This window comes from Solanum lycopersicum, chromosome 5, assembly GCF_036512215.1.
Source record: "Solanum lycopersicum chromosome 5, SLM_r2.1".
In the NCBI taxonomy this organism is placed as follows: domain Eukaryota; kingdom Viridiplantae; phylum Streptophyta; class Magnoliopsida; order Solanales; family Solanaceae; genus Solanum; species Solanum lycopersicum.
The window spans coordinates 61,462,563-61,485,996 of record NC_090804.1 but is presented as its reverse complement, the minus strand read 5'-3'; the positions used below and the strand labels follow the sequence as shown (position 1 = coordinate 61,485,996).

Genomic DNA, 23,434 nt, shown 5'->3' with positions numbered 1-23,434 from the left:
CAAGTCATGCTAATATGCAGCTCGTGGGCTCAGGTGTTGAGTTAAACAATTGGGAAGACACTCCTTTCCCCATAAGGAAGGAGTCGTGGTAGTTTGTTTTGCTACTCTTTTGTATTTTGTTGTTCTCAGGGTTGTGGTCCGAATAGTTCAAAGTATTTTGTTATTGTCAACCGTTCTGTCCCTTTTGATGTCAATGAAATGAAATTTCAGCTTTATAGTAAATTTTTTTTCCTCTCTTAATTCTTATTTTCTATTTTTCAGTTCTGTAAATGACGGCTTTGATAACATGACATGCATGCGGAATTCACTACGTTGATTTCAAAGAGTTGTTTATTCTTGAATCACCAAGTCAAGAGGTGGAATATGATGAAGAAGAGGCTTTTAGGGAAATTAATAGGGAACTGGAACAATTTGAGCACAAACCGAAGCCTAATCTTAGTAAAACTGAGACAATCAATTTGGGAAGTTCCGGGGATGTTAAAGAAATAAAAATAAGTTTACATATCAATCAGGAAATTAGAGAGGCAATAATACAACTTTTATTTGAGTACAAAGATGTATTTGCTTGGTCTTATGATGACATGCCAGGTTTGAGTGTTGATTTAGTGGTTCATAAGTTGCCCGTTTATCCTGATTGTCCACCCGTCCAACAAAAAAGAAGGAAATTCAAACCGAACGTGAGTGAAAAAATCAAGGAAGAAATAATGAAACAATTGAATGCAAAGATGATCCAAGTTATTCGTTACACTACTTGGTTGGCAAATGTTGTTCCTGTGCCGAAAAAGGATGGAAAGACAAGAGTTTGTGTTGACTATCGGGATTTGAACAAGGCTAGTCCAAAAGACAACTTTCCATTGCCAAATATCCACATCTTAGTTGATAATTGTGCAAAACACGAAATGCAATCTTTTGTGGACTGTTATGCGGGGTATCATCAAATCTTAGTGGATGAAGAAGATGCTGAGAAAACTGCTTTCACCACTCCATGGGGAACTTATTGCTACAGGGTCATGCCATTTGGTCTTAAAAATGTTGGGGCGACTTACATGAGGGCTATGACCACCATGTTCCATGATATGATGCATAAAGAAATTGAAGTATACGTCGACGACGTAATCATCAAGTCTAAAACACAAGTTGATCATGTGCAAGATCTGAGAAAATTATTGGAAAGAGTGCGAAGATATGACCTCAAGCTTAATCCAGTAAAATGTGCATTCGGAGTTCCATTTGGAAAACTTCTGGGTTTTATTGTCAGTAGAAGGGGAATCGAATTGGATCCCTCCAAAATAAAAGCCATTCGAGATCTGCCATCCCCGAAAAATAAAATCGAAGTTATGAGTCTACTTGGGAGGTTGAACTACATCAGTAGGTTTATTGTTCAACTCACAACCACATGTGAGCCCATTTTCAAACTTTTGAAGAAGGATGCTGCTGTCAAGTGGACTGAAGATTGTCAACGAGCTTTTGAAAAAATCAAGGAGTATTTGTCCAACCCTTCTGTGTTGGTACCGCCTGTACCTGACAGGCCTCTCTTTCTATATCTTTCAGTAACAGATAATTCCTTTGGGTGTATTCTCGGTTAACATGATTCTACAGGAAGGAAGGAGCAGGCTATCTACTACTTGAGCAAGAAATTCACTAGTTATGAGGTCAAGTACACCCTTTTGGAAAGCACGTGTTGCGCCCTAACTTGGGTAGCTCAAAAGTTTAGGCATTACTTATTGTCCTACACAACTTACCTCATATCAAGGATGGATCCTTTAAAGTACATATTTCAGAAGCCAATGCCAACTGGCAGACTCGCAAAATGGCAAATTTTGCTCACTGAATTTGACATTATATATGTCACTCGCACTGCAATGAAAGCCCAAGCTTTGGCAGACCACTTGGCAGAGAACCCAGTCGATGGGGATTACGAACCATTGGATACATATTTTCCAGATGAAGAGATTAACTCAATTGAGGAAGTAGGTTCAAATGGAAATCAAGCTTGGCAATTGTACTTTGATGGAGCAACCAACATCAAAGGCACAGGGATTGGGGCAATTTTAATATCGCCCACAGGGAAACATTACCCCGCAACAGCTCGACTTCGCTTCTTTTGTACAAATAACACCACTGAGTATGAAGCTTGCATCATGGGTCTAAATATGGTAATAGATTTGGGTGTGCAAGAATTAATCGTGTTGGGAGATTCTGATTTGCTTATCCGACAAACTTAAGGCGAATGGAAAACTCGAGACCTCAAGCTCCTTCCATATAGACAATAAGTGGAAGATCTTAGCAAAAGGTTCAGGTACATCGAGTTTAGATACATTCCCAGGTTTCATAATGATTTGGTCGATGCCCTGGCTACTTTGGCCTCAATGCTTCCCTATCCTGGAAACACTTACATCACCCTATTAGAGATTCAAGTTCGGGACCAACATGGCTATTGTAATACAGTGGAAGCAGAACCTGATGGTGAGCCATGGTACTCAGACATAAAGAATTTTTTGAAGATAGGGAGATGCCTCGAACATGCCTACAAAAGCCAAAAAAGAACTATTAGACGTCTGGCTAATGGTTTCTTTTTGAGCGGGGATGTTTTGTATAAACGAACTACGGATTTGAATTTATTGAGATGTTTGGATGCTGAAGAAGCCGAGAAAATTATGAATGAAGTGCACGTTGGGGTATGTGGACCACACTTAACGGATATGTACTTGCAAAAAAGATACTCCAGGCGGGGTATTATTGGCTTACCATGGAAAGAGATTGCTTTCACTTTGTGAAAAAATGTCATCAATGTCAAATTCATGGAGATCTCATTCATTCACCTCATTCAGAGTTGCACCCCATGGCTGCTCCTTGGCCCTTTGTTGCATGGGGAATGGATGTAATCGGACCAATTGAGCCCAAAGCCTCTAATGGACATCGATTCATTTTGGTTGCAATTGATTACTTCACCAAATGGGTGGAGGCGATAACTTTCAAAGCAGTCACTAAGAAGGCGGTTGTGGATTTTGTTCATTCAAACATTATTTGTCGATTTGGTATCCCAAGAGCTATCATCACAGATAATGCCGCAAACCTCAATAGTAATCTGATGAAGGAGGTATGCGAGCAGTTCAAAATTATGCACCACAAATCTACTCCATACCGACCGAAAGACAATGGAGCTGTGGAGGCAGCCAACAAGAATATTAAGAAGATTCTCAGAAAGATGGTTCAAGGCACTAGACAATGGCATGCGAAACTGCCTTTTGCACTTTTAGGATATCGCATAACAGTGCGTACCTCGATTGGTGCAACTCCTTATTTGCTGGTGTATGGAACTGAGCCTGTGATTCCAGCAAAAGTTGAAATTCAATCTCTTCGAATTATTGTTGAGGCTGAAATTGAAGATACCGGATGGGTCAAAACCCGACTAGAGCAACTCGCATTAATATACGAGAAACGATTGATGGCTCTCTATTTTGGTCAGCTTTATCAGCAAAGGATGGATCGTGCATACAATAAAAAGGTGCACCCAAGACACTTTGAAGTAGGTCAACTGGTCTTAAAGCGCGTTCTCCCGCACCAAGAAGAATCCAAGGGAAAGTTTGCCCAAAATTGGCAAGGTCCATATCTTGTCAAGGAAGTATTGTCCAAAGGAGCCCTACACCCTACTGATGTGGAAGGAAAAACCACGGGCATAATTGTTAATGCAGATTCAGTCAAAAGATACTACATCTAATGCATTCTAAGGTTCTGCGACATGTTTGGGGTTGAAAGAACAGAGGCACCTCCGTAAAAAAAATCTCTCATTGAAAAATTCTGAACTACGTTTGACCTGATTCCGAAAGGATACGTAGGCAACCCTTTAGGGGTTCGGTCATATAAAAAAAATCAATTTTCCAGTATTTACAGAAAACTGGGCATTTTTAGTTTTTTTATATATATAGAATAAGGTCAGATCATAATTCTATTTATTCTGGCAACCGAATTTTTGGTCAAATCTGAAAATGATATTAATCATCAAAGGCAAAAAAAAAGAGTGTCTTATCAGTGAAAACCTTCATAGGCATCATAAGACGAAATAAAATCTTATAGGTGAAAATCCTACGGGCACCTTAAGATAAAGGGAGAGAACATCATGAATGAAATCTGCAAAGATGATCATTTCTCGACACCTCTGCATAAAGGGTACATAGATCAAAGTCGACATATGCCTCCAGATAAGTTCTCTTTCTCATTTTTAAAGGAATATCCTTCATTAAGTTATAGTTTTCTTGATCCAATCTTTCTTACTCATAAGTTTGATATATATATATATATATATTTTATTATTATTATTATTATTTTTCTCTCTTCTCCTTTTGATATAATCTCTTGACAAAATAAAGTAAAGAGTGCAAAGCTTACTACGGGTTCCCAAAAGTAAAGCTGAGTATCTGAGTTGACAAGCCATGGACCAAGGACTAAAATACCTCAGATCTTCACTCAAAATTCATGAAGGTCATCATTCTTTGGGGACATCACTCGCACCATGATATTTGGTAGTACCAAAAGATCAAGGCCCCTGTTTAACAAAGAGGGAGCTTCAAAGGTTGCTTAACCATGGAGTTGTAGTGGAGTTGGAGAAATTGATCGAAGAAAAAATGTCGGGTTACAAGTCAAAAGGAAACATCGCAAAAAGGAAGATCTCCAAAGTCTTCAAATGTTTGGTGTTTCATCTCATTCTACTCGCATTTTGCCTATCAATGCGAGAATTTCGTGCAATGCGCACCAATTTGAATTCCGTGCAACAAGCACACGTCCTTTATTCATGGGCAATACGCACCATCCTTTGTTCATGTGCAATACGCACCTATCTAAATTTCGTGCAATATGCACCAATCTCAATTTCGTGCAACAAGCACACGTCCTTTATTCATGGGCAATACGCACCATCCTTTGTTCATGTGCAATACACACCTGTCTGAATTTCGTGCAATACGCACCAAGCTGAAATTTCGTGCAACAAGCACACATTCTTTATTCAGGGTCAATACGCACCATATTCATGTCTGGAGTAATACGCACCAACATTCATAGGTTATACACACCCTATTCACATTTTGGGGATACATCCAAACTTAGGACAATGCGTCTTATTTGGAACTCTCAGGGCAGCACGCTTCACTTAACATATTCATTCTAGGGTCATTCTTCCTAGTTCAAGATTCTCATATGTTTTCCTCTTTCCTTAAGGAAACATATTCTTCATGGGTTCTTCATTTTGTGATCTTGAGTTTTTGATTTTGAACAACCCACTCGAGTTAAAACATGCACTTAAGAATGATCCACCAGCCGCCAAGATAGCATGAAGACCGATCTCAAAGATAATGCACAGAGCAAGTGAAAGATCTAGACAAGATCCTAATAAGATACATCAATTAGGGATCTTGTAACATTTATAATGTAGAGAGACATAGTTCTCTAACTTTTTATTTGTAACTATAGGCAGTAGATGATGACAAGCAATATGAAGCAATCTTTTAGCCGTCTTTTATGATAGTTTCGACTATCAAAGTTTCTCGAAATACACTGATCTGATTTCCTTTTAATCAAGGATATGTAGGCAACCTCTGAAACAAGGTTCGGTCATCTTTTTCAAAATGGCTTCATCGGAGTTTGAAACGGTCAAAAATTAGCCACTTCGTTCACTTTCTTTGCTTGAAAACTCTCCATGTTTCCAAGCAAAGAGGGGCATGCTGTGAACACCTAATTTTTGACGTGTTTATTTTATTCCTATAGTATTTTAGTAGGAATTTTTTATTTTTTTTAATTTGAATTTTTGGTATTTGTATTTATTAGTTTATTGGCTCAAATGACCCAATTTTGTTTAAATTGGGCTGATTTAAATCAATTCTGATGGCCCAATTGATCTTGACCCGGTCCATAGAAATGGTCAAGATTGAATCTCAACCATTAATGATATTTTGATCCAAGTGCTGTTATTGGACCCAAAAAAAATACAAAACTCTAAAAAATTAGCATTTTCCTTTATTTTTATTTTAGATTTTTTGTCCCTTTCTTCTTCCCCTTACTACCATGCCGCCGGCCGGCCACCGATAGAAGAAAGCATATTTCATCAAGATTTTTCTACACTAATGAGCTCCCAAGAATGGTGATATCAACATGCAACATGTTTGTTCAAGTAATCCTACGATTGATTTATCCACCAATTCTCTACCAATTACAACTTTCAAGAAGATGATGCTCAAGTTTGGAAAACGAAAATTCTAGACTCTGAATTGATGTTGTCATTAGGGAGAGTTAATACGTCATGTACTCTTTTTCCCTCACAAGGTTTTGTCCCACTATATTTTCCTTGTAAGGTTTTTAATGAGGCATTCATAATGTGTATTATTAGATATGTGTACTCTTTTTCCTTCACTAGATTTTTTTCTCACTAGTTTTATCTCTTAAGGTTTTAACTATGCACATTATCTATCGACATTCAAGGGGGAGTGTTATAAACAATTTGTGTTATAGTGAATGCCTAATTATGTGTAGTCCTTGTAGGATATGGTTAGGAATCCTACTTGGGGATCAAGTAAGGTTTTCCCTATAAATAAAGGGGCTTCCTTCATTGTAAATAAGATCATTAAAAGTGAAGGAATATTGATTGTATTCAAGTGTTAAGGGAATACATGGGAGATATATATAAGAGATATAGGAAGGAGTACTAATCCTAATAGGACTAGGATTAAGGAGTACTAATCCTAATAGGACTAGGATTAGTACACAGTAAATACTAATATTATTTTATACTATTTATTTAATACTATTTATTATTATCCCCCCTCAAGCTGAGCTGAGCGGAAGCGAACGGAAGTTTGGAACTGAGGTAATTGTATTGTCAGCTCGAGAGAGGCTTGGTGAGAATATCAGCCGGTTGTTCTTCAGTGGGTACATACTGCACAGTCATGGTGCCGGCCTGAACTTCATCGCGGACAAAGAGACAATCGGTATCAACATACTTCATTCTGGTGTGTAGGACGGGATTCTTGGCCACTCAGATGGTTGATTTGTTGTCACAATAGAGATCAGGAACAGTGTGAGTGGCGCGGAGTTTGCGAAGAATATATATGACCCACACGGTCTCAGCAGCAAGAAGAGCAAGGGCGCGGTATTCAGCTTCAGTCGAGGACCGAGAGACCTTGGGTTGTTTTTTTGTACATCAGGAGATCAGGTTCAGCCCCAAAAAAAATGAGAAACCCCGATGTAGATTTTCTGTCATTTTTATCATTCGCCCAATCGGAATCTGAGAAACCCCGAAGCTCCAAGTCCCCGGGTCCAATGAGTAAACCACGACCAAGAGTGCCAAAAATGTACCTGAGAATGCGTTTTAGACAATGGTAATCATGTTCACTTGGTTGATGCATGCGCTAAGCAACTCGATTGACAGCAAACTGGATGTCAGGACGGGTAATGGCCAGATACTGTAGAGCTCCAATGAGGTTGCGAAAGTGGGTGATATCGGCAAAGGGGGTGTCGGCTCCATTCGTAGACGAAGAGACTGCCATCGGTGTTGGTTGACTGGTGCATTTTTCCAGTCCAGCTTTCTGCAACAGATCTCGAGCGTATTTTGACTGATGGGGAAACAAGCCGCTGCCTGACCGAGAAACCTCCTTTCCCAGAAAATAATGTAACGGACCAAGGTCCTTCATTTTGAAGGTTGTATGCATAGCTCGAGTGACATCCTGAATGAGAGCTACAGTAGAGCCTGTAATAATGATATCATCTACATAGACAAGAAGAATGACTGTACCGCGTGCTGGATGTCGAGTAAATAGACTCGTGTCGTGTACGCAACACGTGAAGCCGAGTCCCTGGAGGAACGTTTTCAGACGTGTGTACCAAGCACGGGGGCATGCTTGAGCCCATACAGAGACTTCTGGAGTTTGCAAACATGTTAAGGGAAGCGGGGATCAACATAGCCCGGTGGTTGCGTCATGTAGATAGTTTCATCAAGCATGCCATGAAGAAAAGCATTGGAAACATCCAACTGATTGATGAGCCAATTGTTGCGCACGGCGAGTGACAGTACCAGGCGAATGGTTTCCTGCCGAATAACAAGACTGAATGTCTCGGAGTAATCAAACCCATACTCCTGATTGTAGCCTTTAGCAATTAAACGAGCCTTGTACCTGGAAATACTGTCATCTGCATTGTGTTTAATTTTGTACACCCATTTACAGCCCACTGGGTGCCGCCCATGGGGCTTAGGTACAAGAACACAATTTTTCTGATCAGTCAAAGCCTTAAACTCGTCATCCATAGCATGACGCCAATAAGCATTTTTTGAGGCAACATAGTAGGTTGTTGGTTCACCATCGGGAAGGGGTGTATTTGGTAGTATGGTAGCCTGAAAGGTTTTGGGTTTAAAGATACCGGCTTTGCCACGGGTTAACATGGGATGAGTATTGGGGGGTGGCACGGGCGGTGGTGATTCGGGGGTGGCCGGGAAGGACCCAAAACGGATCGGGCTGGAGATGTTGTGGGTATGGGGTGGTTCGGGTTGGTTGTGAGTGTGGGTGGTGGTTGCGGGTGTATTGTGGGTGACGGTCGAAGGGGTGATGAGGGGTGGTTGGGTAGTGGGTGGAGGTGTGGGGGAAGGTGGTGAGGGACCCTGTGAGTATGTTAGAAAAAGGGGAAAGACGCCAATGAATGATGTATTTGTGGAGGAGGAAATAGACTCGTAGGGAAACTCATTTTCGACAAATTTGACATGAAGAGATATATAGACTTTACGAGTTTGTGGGTCAAGACAGCGATAACCCTTGGAGGTAGGATGATAGCCCAAAAAAATACAAGGACGGGATCGGGATTGTAATTTATGAGTAATATGAGGGCGTAGCCAAGGGTAGGCAAGACACCCAAAGACGCGGAGGTTGGTATAATTGGGAAGTTCTTGATAAAGGAGTTGATAGAGTGATTTGTTGGAGAGGGTGTGACTGGGCATTCTGTTAATGAGGTAGTTTGCGGTGGCTAAAGCTTCTACCCAAAAGGAGACAGAGAGATGAGATTGATGTAGAAGAGTAACCACCGTTTCAATGAGATGGCGATGCTTACGCTCAGCCACCCCATTCTGTTCGGGAGTGTATGGACAGGAGGTTGAATGTATAATTCCCAGGGATTACAGAAACTGGCCAAAGATGTTATTTACACATTCCTTTCCATTGTCACTTCGAAAAAGTTTAACATGAGAATTGAATTGTGTTTCGACCATTTTTTCAAAAGTGACAAAGGTGGTGTATGTCTGTGATTTGTGTTTTAATGGGTACAACCAAGTGTATTTTGTAAAATCATCCACAAAACAAATATAATAGCGAAAACCAGCAAAAGAAGGAACAGCAGTAGGACCCCATAGGTCAGAATGAATAAGTTAAAAAGGTGCAGTTGTACGCTTTTCAGATAAAGTAAAAGGTAATTTATGAGATTTAGCAATTGAACAAGAGTCACAATTGTTTACATGAATGGAAGAAAAACCTATTTGAGACATTAAAGAATTTATTATTTGAGTAGATGGGTGACCCAGACGACTGTGCCACAACAGACTGTGTCCATCAGCTGAAAGAGCCACCAGAGCCACAGGAACGCTTTTTGAAACTGGGTGGGCAGACGAACTTGTGCCAGGAAGAACGTACAGACCATGCTCACAGGGGCCCTGAAAAATCACCCTCTTGGTAGTATTGTCTAGGATCTGAAAATCATTAGCGGTGAACAAGAGTGAGCAATTATTGTCTTTTGTGAATTGGTGAACTGAAAGGATATTGGTTTTAATAAAAGGGACGTGGGTAAGGTTACCTAGGTGAAAGATAGCGGTGGGGTTTTTAATGGTACCCGTGCCAGTGTGAGAAATATTAAGGGACTCACCGTTGCCAACAGTAATACCATTGAAGCCATGATATGGATTTGGAGCGTTAAGCTTGGATAGATCAGAAGTAAGGTGCATGTTGGCCCCAATATCCAACAACCATTCAGAGGAAGGGCCGTCTTGAGATGCATAATTGGCACGGTTATCACTATTTTAGCTCTCCTCATAACGAAACCAGCAACGAACAGCGGTGTGTCCTGTTTTACGACAGATTTGACAAGTTGGACGATCCCGCTCGTAAGTGCCCTGCCCGCCGCTGGAAGATGACTGCCCGCCGCTGCCGAAGGAGTGCAGGCTGTTGTTGCTGCCGTGCTGCTGACCGTCGTACGGCAAACGACTACCCTGCTGACCGCCGCGCCCGCGGCCTTCTCTGTTTCTGCCGTAGCCACCGTGGCTCCCCTGTCGGCCGCCACCACGCCCACCACGATAGTTCTGGCTTGCGGTGAGGGCGGTGGCCGGCTCCATAACAGCGGCTTCTCGGAGAAGAAGTTTGCTCTCCAGATCCACGTTGATTTCTTCACTTTTTAGCCACGAGGAGAGAGTAGCCATGTCAACGGGCGTTGGACTGATGCGAACCGCCTGTTTAATGGAGGAGTAAGTTGATGGGAGCCCCCGAACGACGCACATGACGAGATCTTTTTCGGGAATGATTTCGTTCACGGTGTCGAGGGCTGTGATGATGGTGGAGACCTCGTCTAAATACTCCGCCATAGTTTTCGTGCCTTTGGTAATTGTGTGGAGACGATCACGCAATTGAAAAATATGAGAGTGGGAAATTGATGCATAGCGTATTGCGAGGGCCGTCCATAGGGTTGAAGCAGTTGTGTAGGATCGGACGTGTTTCTGAACCGTGGGAGAGATGACCGCAATCAAACATGATCGGATCTGGCCATCCACGGCTTTCCAGGCAGCATGGGCCGGATTGGTTTTTTCTGATTTGTCCGTGGCGGTGATGACTGCCGGCGGCGGTTCTGTGCTTCCATCGACGTATTTGAGAAGGTAATTGGCCTCAAGGGCTGTAAGAACGGTGATTTTCCATGTAGGGTAATTTATGTCTGATAATTTTTCGGGAATCAAGGCATGAAGATGCCTGAGAAGGAGTTTAACGCCAGAAGGAAGTGAATCGAGAGGATCCACCTCGGTTGTCATGGCTGCCGCCGCCCAAGAGAAGAGAGGGAACGATCGGTGCCCTAAAGAGAGAAAAAAAAACCTAGAGAAAAGAAGATCTAGGTTTTCTGGCTCTTGATACCATGAAGGAATATTGATTGTATTCAAGTGTTAAGGGAATACATGGGAGATATATATAGGAGATATAGGAAGGAGTACTAATCCTAATAGGACTAGGATTAAGGAGTACTAATCCTAATATTACTAGGATTAGTACACAGTAAATACTAATATTATTTTATACTATTTATTTAATACTATCTGTTATTAGAAAGATCAATGAATCCTGAATATACTTCAAGATGAATTAAAAATCTTTCTCTTTTCTCTACTTTATTCGTCTTCTAACTTCATAGAGTTTCATTAAAAAAAGCTCCTTCTAATACATATATGGTTGATTTCGAATTATAAGTACTTTTAGTATTTGTCAACTATATGATAAGCTTAAAAAATATGTCTATGAACTAGGTAGAACCACTTCGAAACTTTACCTAATACCTTTTCTTAATATAAAAGTAGCTTATTGGATTATAATTGTGTGCAAGTACAATGCACACACCTAATTATCTATAGGCAAAGAAAATATGAAATTTATAGTCTAGAGTCTAGACATATTGACATTTACTTAACTATAAGAGGGTAGAGATACGCACTTATAATTAATTAAGAGGAAATTGTTTGAAATATATTTAAATTTTGATTAAAATTGTTGTAACATAATAAACTTTGAAAATGATCTTTTTTTCCCTTGCACTATTTGATAATGTATTTAAAAAGTATATATGTGTCCACGTAGACATCATAAATATTACATAATTATAAATAGTAATATATCCACGTGCGCACATATATACATTTAAAATATACTATTAAATAGTGTATTAATAAAAAGTCCTCTATAAAGTTTGATATCGTAACAATAATTTTGTCCAAAATTGAAATCTTTTTCAGATCTTTTTCCAAAAAATTAATGAATGGGTTTATATAGTCAAAGCATTAGATAATAACTCAATCAATAGACAATATATCTTCTATGGCTATTGCTTCAGCACAAAAATTAGTAGTGATAGGGATATGTAGTATTAGCACTGGCATGGACAAGGTCCCCTCTCCAATTCTATTACAAAACATGTCTATAATTGATCTCTAACGTAAAATTTCGTCAAAGAGATAGTATAGTATTTGGTTGGCTATATGAGAAAAAAATAATTCATGCATTACTAATATTATTTAATAACATTCGCAATATATATAAGCTAATATAATCATTACTAATAATATTGTGATATAAGCTAATATAATCTCAACATATATAAGCAAATATAATCAATGAATAGTTATTCTTATGAGATAATCGCCCCCTAATAATATTGTGATTTAATTTGGATAAATTGGTCTATTTTAATTGAAAGAAAATACACATTAGAGGTGAGTTTCGAACTCGGGTCACTCAAGTCAAACATAACACTATTTACCACCAAGCTACTGATCATTTATAGTAAACTTACTCATGGTCAAATTGACTTAAAAGCTGGTTTTTGACTTATTTAGCTGTTTGGCAATTACTCAAAATAACTTATTTTAAGTTAAAAAGAACTTATTTTAAGCCAAAAGTTAAAAGCTGGGGTAGGGGTGTCTTTTTTTTTAGCTTATAAGCTGTTTTAAGTTGACCACATTTTTATCTTTTTGCCCTTAATATTTTTATAGAATCTCCAAATTACCCACATAACCCTAACATCTCTTTCTTCCATTTTTTCGTTTTCACGTTTGGCATAGTTGCTGCACTTCTTCCTATTCTTCCAATTTTAAGTGAAGATAAACCTTGAAGTAAGTTTTTTCGATTATTTTTTATTAGCTTTCTTCCTTTTCTCTCGATTGATGCCGATAATATGTTAAAAAATTAAAATCAGCTGAAAAAATTCTCGATCTATGCCGATAATGTTTTTTGATTTGCTTCATTTACTCACTTTTGGCGTGTGATTTGTCATACATATGATTTCTGAGATATTGTATTTCGTAACTGATTTATTTCTGAGATATTCTGTTTTTTAATTCGTTCTTTGATCTATTCAAATTATATATCTTTAAAATCTATAATAAGTTTATATTCTTTTATAAATAATTTGTGATGAGAAAGAAATAAGTGAATGATGGCAAAATATAATTATTTATGGGTGTAAAATATAAATTAATTAACTTTTATTATGTTAACAGCTTTTAAGAGTATTTCAGACATTTTGATTTAAAAAGCTGTTTATCAGCACTTATTTGCCAAACACATCAACAACTTTTTTTTTAACTTCAACACTTTTATCCAAACGCATAACTGCTTATTTTAAAAATAAGTTTCAGCACTTTCAAAAGTACTTTTTAAAAACTGCTTTTATTAAACCCATCCAAACGGGTCCTAACTCATGTTTATTTACTTACAAACTTTAAGAATAACAAAATAATTTGCAACAATTATAGCCATATCCACCACAGGTTACTTTGTTATTTCAGGGTGTCGAAAATACTGTATGTATCAATATAAATTAAAACTGTACGTTTATATATAGTATAATTTTTCGACGAAAGGTGTCCAATTCAGGTGACTCAGTCCCTGCTTATAGACCAAAATATGAACTTAATTCTGTTGATTTATTAATCTTTACTTAAGGATCCGATATAAAATATGTAAACGATTTTCTTTTCATTTAATTGCATATATTTATCTTTAAAAGAATTTGTTTTTAATTTTTATCTTTTATGAGTTGATTATGTATTTTTTTCCCCTATCTCTAATGTGGTCTCCACTTGTTACCCCAAAACGACGAAGCCAGGAGCCGAAGGAGGGACTTGAATCCTCAACCTCTTAAAAAATGAACTTACCCCTACCGTGACTTAAGTTCTTTAACAACGCGAGACATGATTTATGAGATATTATGATCATCATAAAATTAAAAATGACCAAACTTATGACTTTGACTTAAAAACACTTTTGGTATTTACTAAATGTATGACAATCTTAAAAAAATGCTCATGAACAAAATAATTGTGTATATACATAGACACGCCTAATTATGTATAGGCAGAAAAAGTAAAAAAATGTATTATAATCTAGAGGTTAGAAATATTGGCATTGTCTAACTATAAAAGGGAATAGTATCTCATGTAATGATTGAACCACACACATTTTATTAGAACTTTGTGATATATCATATCATAGAAGAAAAATGAGCCTCCATGGAAAGTTAGTTTCTGAGATAGAAATTAAGTGTGATGGAGATATTTTTTATGAAGTATATAGGCACAGGCCACACCATATCTCCACCATGTCCCCTAATAACATACAAAATGTGGATGTTCATGAAGGTGAATGGGGCACAGTTGACTCTGTTATCTTTTGGAACTTCATCCATGGTAAATCTTTATTTTATTTGATTTCAATATTTATCACAAAATGTTTGGTTCATACATTCTTCAATATATATATGATATCAATATTGTGTCAGAAATATTGTGGATTAATTAGCACATAATTACAAATAAAAAAATAGAGAAGAAAAATAACACAAGGATTTAACAAGATTCATCTAGGTCTAATCATTCAAGCAAAAACAGAGAGTCTTCCACTATAAAAGAATGAGCGTACAAATAAGTAGTCACAATCCTACAAGGAATATGTTCTTTCCATTATTCCTATAAAAAATTATATTCCTTTTCCCAAATCTATTAGGACAACAAATCTCTTAAATTAATAGAGATTATGAGTTTCGTAAATATATAAGAGAAAAAATTCATGGCGTAATGAACAAATACTTCCTCTATGTAACAATAGTTGTGGAGTATACTAAAAATAGAAGTCTAACAAAACTTGTCCAATTTAGAAAATCAAGAGATTATTTACCTTTGGTATTAAATATTATTTATCATCTAACACATTTTTTAAAATAAAAATATAATAAAATCAAAGAATAATATAATAATATTATCTCTACTAGTTATTATTTATTGACTCAATCCATTTTTAATCCGTTCAAATTCAAACTAACTCACTCAATCATTTAAAAGTGAAATTAATAGTATGAAATATTTACTATATTTAATTTGTTTTACAGATGGAAAAGAAGTGGTGGCAAAGGAGAAAGTGGAAGAAATAGATGAAGAAAACAAGCTAATTAAAAAAAAGATAATTGAAGGAGATATATTGGAGTATTACAAATCATTTTACATCACTGTTCATGTTGAGACAAAGGGGGAAAATAATTTAGTTACTTTGATCATAGAATATGAAAAGAAAAATGCTAATGTGCCAGATCCACACACATTCATGGAATTAATCCTCAATGTAACCAAAGATATTGAGAATTACCACATCAAGTAATACATAAATATTATACACAAGGACTCTTTGAAAATGTCGAAAAGTATATGTCAAATTCTTTAAATAATGTATTTTGAAGAAATCATATGAATACGATAACATTTTTAAATAGTTAAAACAATGTATACCAAATGCTTGGATTTAAGCTGTTGTCTCAAAGTCTTGTAATAATATGTGTTGTTATTAGCGGATGTGCTTTGAAATGTCTTGTAACAAAAATAAAACGAGCGGATATCTAATTTTTATAGATAAATAAAAAATAAAGGTTGTTATTTGAATTGCACTATATTTTTTTTTCTTTTTTTTAGTTCTCTCTGTTGTCTCAAAGACTTGTAATAATATGTGTTGTTATTAGCGGGTGTGCTTTGAAATATCTTGTAACAAAAATAAAATGAGCGGATACCAAATTTTTATAGATAAATAAAAAATAAAAGTTGTTATTTGGATTGCACTATAGTTTTTCTTTCTTTTTTTAGTTCTCTATGCTGAAATCCAATAGTATGTGCTTTCTTTCAACTTCTCCATTTTATAAACAGAGAATTTTATTGTTTTAGTTATATATATATATATATATATATATATATATATATATATATATATATATATGACCATGATAACAAGTTAATAACAATATTCTAAACGAAAGGAATAAAATTATGGCTAGGGCCGAAACTGATGAAGACAACTTTGATAGACGAATCAATAGTTGAAAAAAGGAAATAATAGGAAGAACAAAAGATAGTGAAATTTTATTGCAGAGATTGTTGCTGGATGATTTTATTCAATAGATTATGTAGCCTTATATAGGTTTACATATTATGAAATCATATTTCCACTAAACCATTACTGTAGTTCCACTAAACCAACTCATTTAAACTTAAGAACACAATTCTGCATATACTACACAATATAAAAACTATCACGTGACAAGAAAACAACTACCAACTGGAAGCTAAAATATAGCTACACTGCAGACATAGTCAAACTAAACAATAGGAGGTGATGTTGTACAACTTTTAACACCTCCTCTCGACATCAGCTCCGATCTTAACCACGCCTAGTTGTAGGCAAGCTTTCAAAGTTATGGACACTTAAGACTTTCGTGAACAGGTCTGCAATTTGTTGATCAGTTTTTATATGCTCCAAGTGCTTCGTCCTAGCATGAAAAGTAGGATTTTCAGCCAAGCAAATCGTTGACCGATTGCCACAGCACAAGGTAATTGAGTAGCCAACTGGTTGGTGTAAATCCTTCATCAATTGCATAAGCCACGTACTTTCTTATGCTGCAACTGTTGCTGCCCGTTACTCTGCTTCTGATGTTGACAGCGACACAGTTGGTTGCCTTTTTCTGCACCAATAAATCGCTCAAGCTTAAAGCTTAAACACATAGCCAGCTGTTAAACGTCGGGTATCATGATCCCCTGCATAGTCAGAGTCACAATATCAGACTAGCTTGCATTTTTCACCTTTCTTGTACAAAAGACCATAATCAATTGTACTTTTCACATATCTTAGTATTCGTCAAACAACCACCATATGGTGCTTTTTTGGATTGTGCATGTAGAGATTCATCACACCAATTGCAAAAGAAATATTAGGTCGAGTCTGAGATAAATAAATCAGACTACCTACCAAGCGTCAATACATCATCATATCTACTAAATCTTTTCTTACATGTGCACACATCTTAGCATTAGGCTCCAATGGTATTGATATTGGTTTGCAATTCAACATGCAAATAAATTCCTTCTTCTTTACAATCAACCTCCAAGCCAAGAAAAATGGTTGAGTTGTCCAAGTTTCTTCATCTGGAAACGAACTGACAAATTCTTCTTTGTTAGAAGAATTTCTTCTTCATAGTCTCCTGTTAGGATTAGATCATCCACATATACTAGCATAATAGCTAGTTTCTTTCCAACAACTTTCACAAACAAGCTGAAATCTGCCAGTGCTACAGAATAGCAACTATGAGTAAGAAATTCAGAAATCTTACCATATTATGCCCATGGTGCTTGCTTTAACCCATATAGCATTTTTCAAAGCTTACATACATACTTAGGATGAGCTTGATTCTGAAATCCTATTGTTTGACATATGTAGATCTCTCGATCCAACTCTCCATGAGAAAAGGCATTCTTTACGTCCATCTACCATAGGTTTTAATTTTTACTGGCAGCAAGTGCAAGTATGACCCGGACTGTAGTAAGCTTAGCCACTGGACTAAATGTTTCATCATAATCTAGTCCATATTGGTCATTAAAGCCTCTGGCTACAAGACGAGCTTTGTGCATTTCAATTAACCCATTTGCGTGACGCTTTATATTGTAAATCCATTTGCAAGAAATAGGTTTGACATCACTTGGCTTTACCACGAGCTCCCGAGTTTGATTCAATTCTAGCGCATCAATCTCCTCTTTCATAGCTTTAATCCACTTCGGATTTCGGAATGCTTCCTCAAAATTCTCTAGTTCTTTTTCATCTTCTTCTTCTGCTATGGCAACATTGGCATACTTTTGATTAAGCTTTCTGATCCTTGATGACCTTCTAAGAGACTAGGGTGTGTTTCTTCCACATAGCTCGTCTGTTTCACTTTGTTGTTGATACACTCCAGTTTGCCAAAGGATTTTGAGCCAAGCCTTCTTCAGCAATATCTTCTTTAGCTTCATCTTCAGCTTCATCTAGACTCAGCTGTATATGGGACGAGTCTAATACATCTTTGAGAATATTTGAATCTGGCAGAATTTCCTTATTTGAAGACCACCCTGAAGAAGCTTCATCAATTATCACATTTCAAGAAGAGTAATACTTTTCGTGCTTGGGTCACAACAACGCTACCCGTTTCGTTGACTGTCATACCCTACAAAGATACACCTAACAACCTTTTTATCCATCTTGCTACGTAAATGGATAGGTATAAATATATAGCATACACATCCGAAAACACGAAAATAGCTAATTGATGGTTTCATATTCCACAACTTCTCAAAAAGGTAAAATAAATCTTACGCTTTGTTGGGGAATTCTATTGATCACAAAATCTGCAGTTTTCATAGCTTCCGCACAAAATTGTCCCAGAATATTTTTTGCGTGAAGAAATCTCTGAAAGACATCTGCTAGGTGTCTATTCTTTCGTTCTTGCTACACCATTTTGTTGTGGCGTATTTGGATATGTGAGCTGACGACATATTTGATACTTTGGAAGGAATATAGAGAATTCATATGAGGTGTATTCCACCACTGTCAGTTCGCGCATGAAAAAATTTTCTTGCCAACTTCTACTTCACCAACATTTATTAATTCTTTGAATTTTCAAAATGTATCAAACGTTTCCTTTAGAAAATAAATCCATAAATACCTGGAAAAATCATCAATGAAGGTTAACATATATTTCATCCCATCAACAGAGAGTTGCTTGATAGATCCAAATACATCAGAGTGAATTAACTCTAATGGTTCCTTGGCCTTATATTTTGACTCCTCATACGACAACTGATGTGTTTTGCAATACTAGCAACCCGCACATATAACATCTTTCCTTACGGAGTGTTTTGGAAGACCGTTCAACATTGAATTTTCCATCATGACACTTAGTTTTGAGTAGCTAACGTGGCTCAACCAAAAAAAAAACGTGGCTCAACCACATATGCCATAAGTCTGCAATTTCATTCTTCCTTGTTTTGTCTATATATGCGATTTCTGTCGACATTACTTAGAAAGAATTCAATCTTTGTCCCTTCATTACTGGCTCTTTTTTAATCTCAAGATCATGATATATTCTTACATCCTTGTACTGCACTGACAAAGTTTATGTACTTAGATCTGAAACCATGAATGATTATTCTTTTCATCCTGGTTTCCCCGATTGGAGCTGTTGGTTCCAATTCTGAAATTTCATGGCATATCGACTTCACTTTGTGGAAGTATTGTGCGATGCTCATATTATTTTGAGTTATCGACAATAACTCACTTTCTAGAAGTTGTAGTCGTGTGTCATTTTTATTTGAAAAGAGTGCAGCTAGCGTGTCCCAAGCTTTCTTTGGTGTTCCAGCATCTCATATATGTTCCAACACGTCTTCTTCGATGATCGTCTTGAGGGAATAATGTTTTTCCTTCTATAATTTTCCATTTTCTCAATGCGCCATTTGGTTATTCTTCCCCTGGTTTGACTTCACTTCCATTGACAACCTCTCAAAGATGTTGAACTTCCATGTAGGAAGTCATACATGTCATCCATGTTTTGTAATTCTGATGGTTGAGTTTCTTAACTCCACATATGGCTTCTAAATCAGTCATCGCAATAGATGTGTGGCTTCTCTTTCTCTCTTGTAAACCTAGCTCTGATGCCAAATGACAAAGACAACTTTGATAGAGAAATCAATAATTGAAAAAGGAAATAATAGGAAGAATAAAAGATGGCCAAATTCTGTTATTGTTACTGGATGATTTTATTTCAATAGGTTCTATAGCCTTATATAGGTTTACATATAATGGAATCATATTCGCACTAAACCAGTACTGTATTTCCACTAAACCAACTCACGTAAACATTCAGAACACAATTTTGCAAATACTACACAATAACTATCATGTGAAAAGAAAATAACTACCAACTGAAAGCTAAAATATAGCTATACTGCAAACTTAGTCAAACTAAACAATAGGGGCTGATGTTGTACAACTTTTAACAGAAGGTAGATGAGGCTGACGGGTTTATTTGAAACCTCTATCGTTACAGTGTTTATATATAGTTAAAGTTATATTATATTTATATGCATAAGACTCAATTAATAGGCCATAATAATAGTTTTGAATTAGTATTATTACTCAAGCTAATGTGTTATTTTGTAATTTTTAATTCATATATTACTAATCCTCGTATTCTCCCACATTGTAACAAACAAATTGAGTACTAATCCTTATATTATCCCATATTCTAACAAATAAATTGAAACGAATGAAAGTATTATTAGTAAGAAAAGAATAACGAACAACCAATATTGTGTAACTTTATGTTGATTTCTTATGAAGATTAAATCTTTTCAAATTCAATATTAGATGGATTTTAGGAAAAAGTATGAACTTCTTTTGTTTATGCATCTGAGTTAAAATTTATAAAAAATAAAGTTTATGAAAAATAGGGCACAATCATCAATGATAATAAATCCAATGGAATTCAATTAAGTAGAGGAATGGAGAGAATAGAGAATATGTAGGCCTTATCATTATCTTGTTGGAAAGAAAAAGGAAATCTAAGGGACAAAGTGAACAGAGAATAGAGAAAAAGAAAAAGTGAAGCTACTGCCCAACTTCTTGTTTTTGATTTTTTTTGCTATATTGAAACTAACGAGACCTGCCTATTAAATAGGCTTACAATGAAACTGAAATGCTAAAATCTAGGTACCCATTAATTACTAGTTAGCTATTAATCTGCCACTATATCTAACCTTGCTAAAATAAAGGGAACTAACTAACAACCTCCTAAAGACTTGGTCAAGTATCTTTGAATCAATTCTCAACACTCCTCCTTGATACAAACCTACAAACTCCAAGTTGACCTCTGAAGAACTCGTGCTTTGCTTGCGGAAGTGACTTCGTGAAGATATCTGCTATTTGCTCATTTGTATCACAAGACTTCAAAGTAATTTCTCCAGTAGAAACAAGACCTCGAATATAGTGATAGCGAATATCAATGTGTTTTGTTCTACTGTGAAATGCTGGCTTCTTCGTCATCACAATAGCAGATATATTGTCACAAAAAATCTTAGTCGCACCAGCTGGTTTTTGATTAAAGTCTGCAACAAGTCTCCTTAACCAAACTGCTTGACAAGCTGCAGAGGTTGCTGCAATATATTCAGCCTCTGAAGTTGATAAGGCCACTACTTCCTGTGTCTTTGAACTCCATGAAATTGCTCCAGATCCAAGATTAAACAAGAAACCAGATGTGCTCTTTCTGTCATCAATGTTGCCTCGTAGTCACTATCAGTAAAGCCAGTTAGTGTGAAATTTGTTACCTTAGAATACCAAATTCCATGCTCTGTTGTCCCAGCGATATATCTCAGCACTCTCTTTGCAGCTCCAAGGTGAAGCTTGCTTGGATTGTGCATAAATCTCGATATGAATCCAACAGAGAAAGCGATGTCTGGTCTTGTATGAGACAAGTAGTTCAAACCACCAACCAGACTTCTAAAATAAGTCGCATTTGCCATTTCAGAACCATCATCACGACACAACTTCTCATTAATATTCATTGGCGTAGCAGCAGCTTTACAATTTACCATAGTAAACTTTTTCAAACGATCTGTTGCATATTTTCTTTGTGAAAGAAATATGCCATCAATTCCCTGTTTCACCTCAAGACCAAGAAAATAATGCAGCAGACCCAAATAAGACATCTCAAAATTCTTCATCATGCAGTCCTTAAATTCAGTGACGATAGACTCACTCAAACCCATATATATCATATCGTCAACGTAAAGACATACCACCAAAAAATCATTTTTACCTTCTTGTTTTACATGAAGAGTAGGCTCATTGTTACTTCTTTCAAAACCATTCTCTTGAAAATATGAATCAATTTTGAAGTACCATGCCTGCGGCGCTTGCTTTAAGCCATAGAGTGCCTTTTTTAACCTGTAAATATTATCTTCTTTGCCATTAACTACAAAACCTTCAGGCTGTGAGACATAAACTTCCTCTTCCAAATAACCATTTAAAAAGGCAGATTTACCATCAAATTGATACACTGGCATATTTAAATTAGCAGCCAAGGCTAAGAAAGTTCTCACAGTTTCAAAGCGGGCAACAGGAGAAAAAGTCTCGTCGAAGTCAATACCTTGTTGTTGGGAATAACCCTTTGTGACGAGCCTTGCCTTGTGTTTTTGGATGCAGCCATCTGCATGATATTTGGTTCTAAACACCCATTTGAGCCCAATAGCTTTCTTTCCTTCTGGCAAATTTACCAAGTCCCATGTTTGATTCTTTTGAATAGCCAACAACTCCTCTTCCATAGATTTGCATCATTTATCCTCTGTTTCAGCATCTTCAAAGAAAATAGGATCTGAAACAAGTAAAGCAAAAATACAAGATATATTGTCAGCATATCTGGGATTTGGTTTCCTATCCCTTGTTGTTCTTCTTAATGGAGTTGGCTCAGCTAAAGGTTCTTCCAATGTTGGAGATGTTGCTGGTACAATTGATGAGGTAGTCGATGGACCTGCCAAAAACTGATCTGCTCCATACTCTTGATCAACAATAACGTCAGAAGGCAACAATTGAATATTTGAACTTTCATTTCCTGAATTAAAGTTCCAGCTTGCATCTTCATTAAACACAACATTTCTATTGACCATAATTTTGCCACTCACTTGATTGTATAGCTTATAGGCTTTGGATTGTGAGCTATATCCAACAAAGATACATTTTTCACATTTTTCATCAAGCTTACGTCGAGCCTACGAATTCACCAAAGCATAAGCTATACATCCAAAGACACGTAAGTGGCTTACCTTTGGCGTGTTACCTCTCCAAGCTTCATATGGTGTTCGATTAAACACTGCCTTGGTGGGTGAAATATTCAGCAAATAGACAGTAGTGGCAACAGCTTCAGCCCAAAAACACTTCAGTACACCTCTACCTTCCATCATGCTTCTGCCCATCTCGACAACTGTGCGGTTCTTTCGTTCAGCTACACCGTTCTGCTCTGGTGTATAAGGTGTTGTGAGCTCTCTATGTATTCCATTTTCCTCACAAAAGGAACAGAATTATTTTGACATAAACTCACCACCTCTATCTGTCCGAAGAGTTTTGAGTCTACATCCACTTTGCCTCTCAACAAAAGATTTAAATTTCTTGAAATTGTCAAATGTTTCAGATTTAAATTTCAAGTAATATATCCAACTCATACGAGTATAATCATCAGTAAAAAAAAGAAAGTATCGACTTCCTCCTAAGGACTCAATACTCATAGGACAGCACAAATCAGCATGTACTAACTCAAGACAAACAGAAGC

The 23,434-nt window shown here is 36.7% G+C and overlaps 1 protein-coding gene across 1 annotated transcript; it reads left to right on the top strand.

Annotated features, from left to right (window-relative positions):
* The first annotated feature begins 1,754 nt into the window (after nt 1-1,754).
* Nucleotides 1,755-2,225, top strand: LOC138348960 (uncharacterized). Its single transcript, XM_069298575.1, has one exon. It carries the CDS (start codon nt 1,755-1,757, stop codon nt 2,223-2,225), a length of 471 nt encoding a protein of 156 aa, XP_069154676.1.
* The last annotated feature ends 21,209 nt before the right edge of the window (nt 2,226-23,434 follow it).

What these genes read in the sequence shown, in the direction of transcription:
- LOC138348960 (XM_069298575.1), top strand. Translation starts at nt 1,755, where the DNA reads ATGGATCCTTTAAAGTACATATTTCAGAAGCCAATGCCAACTGGCAGA.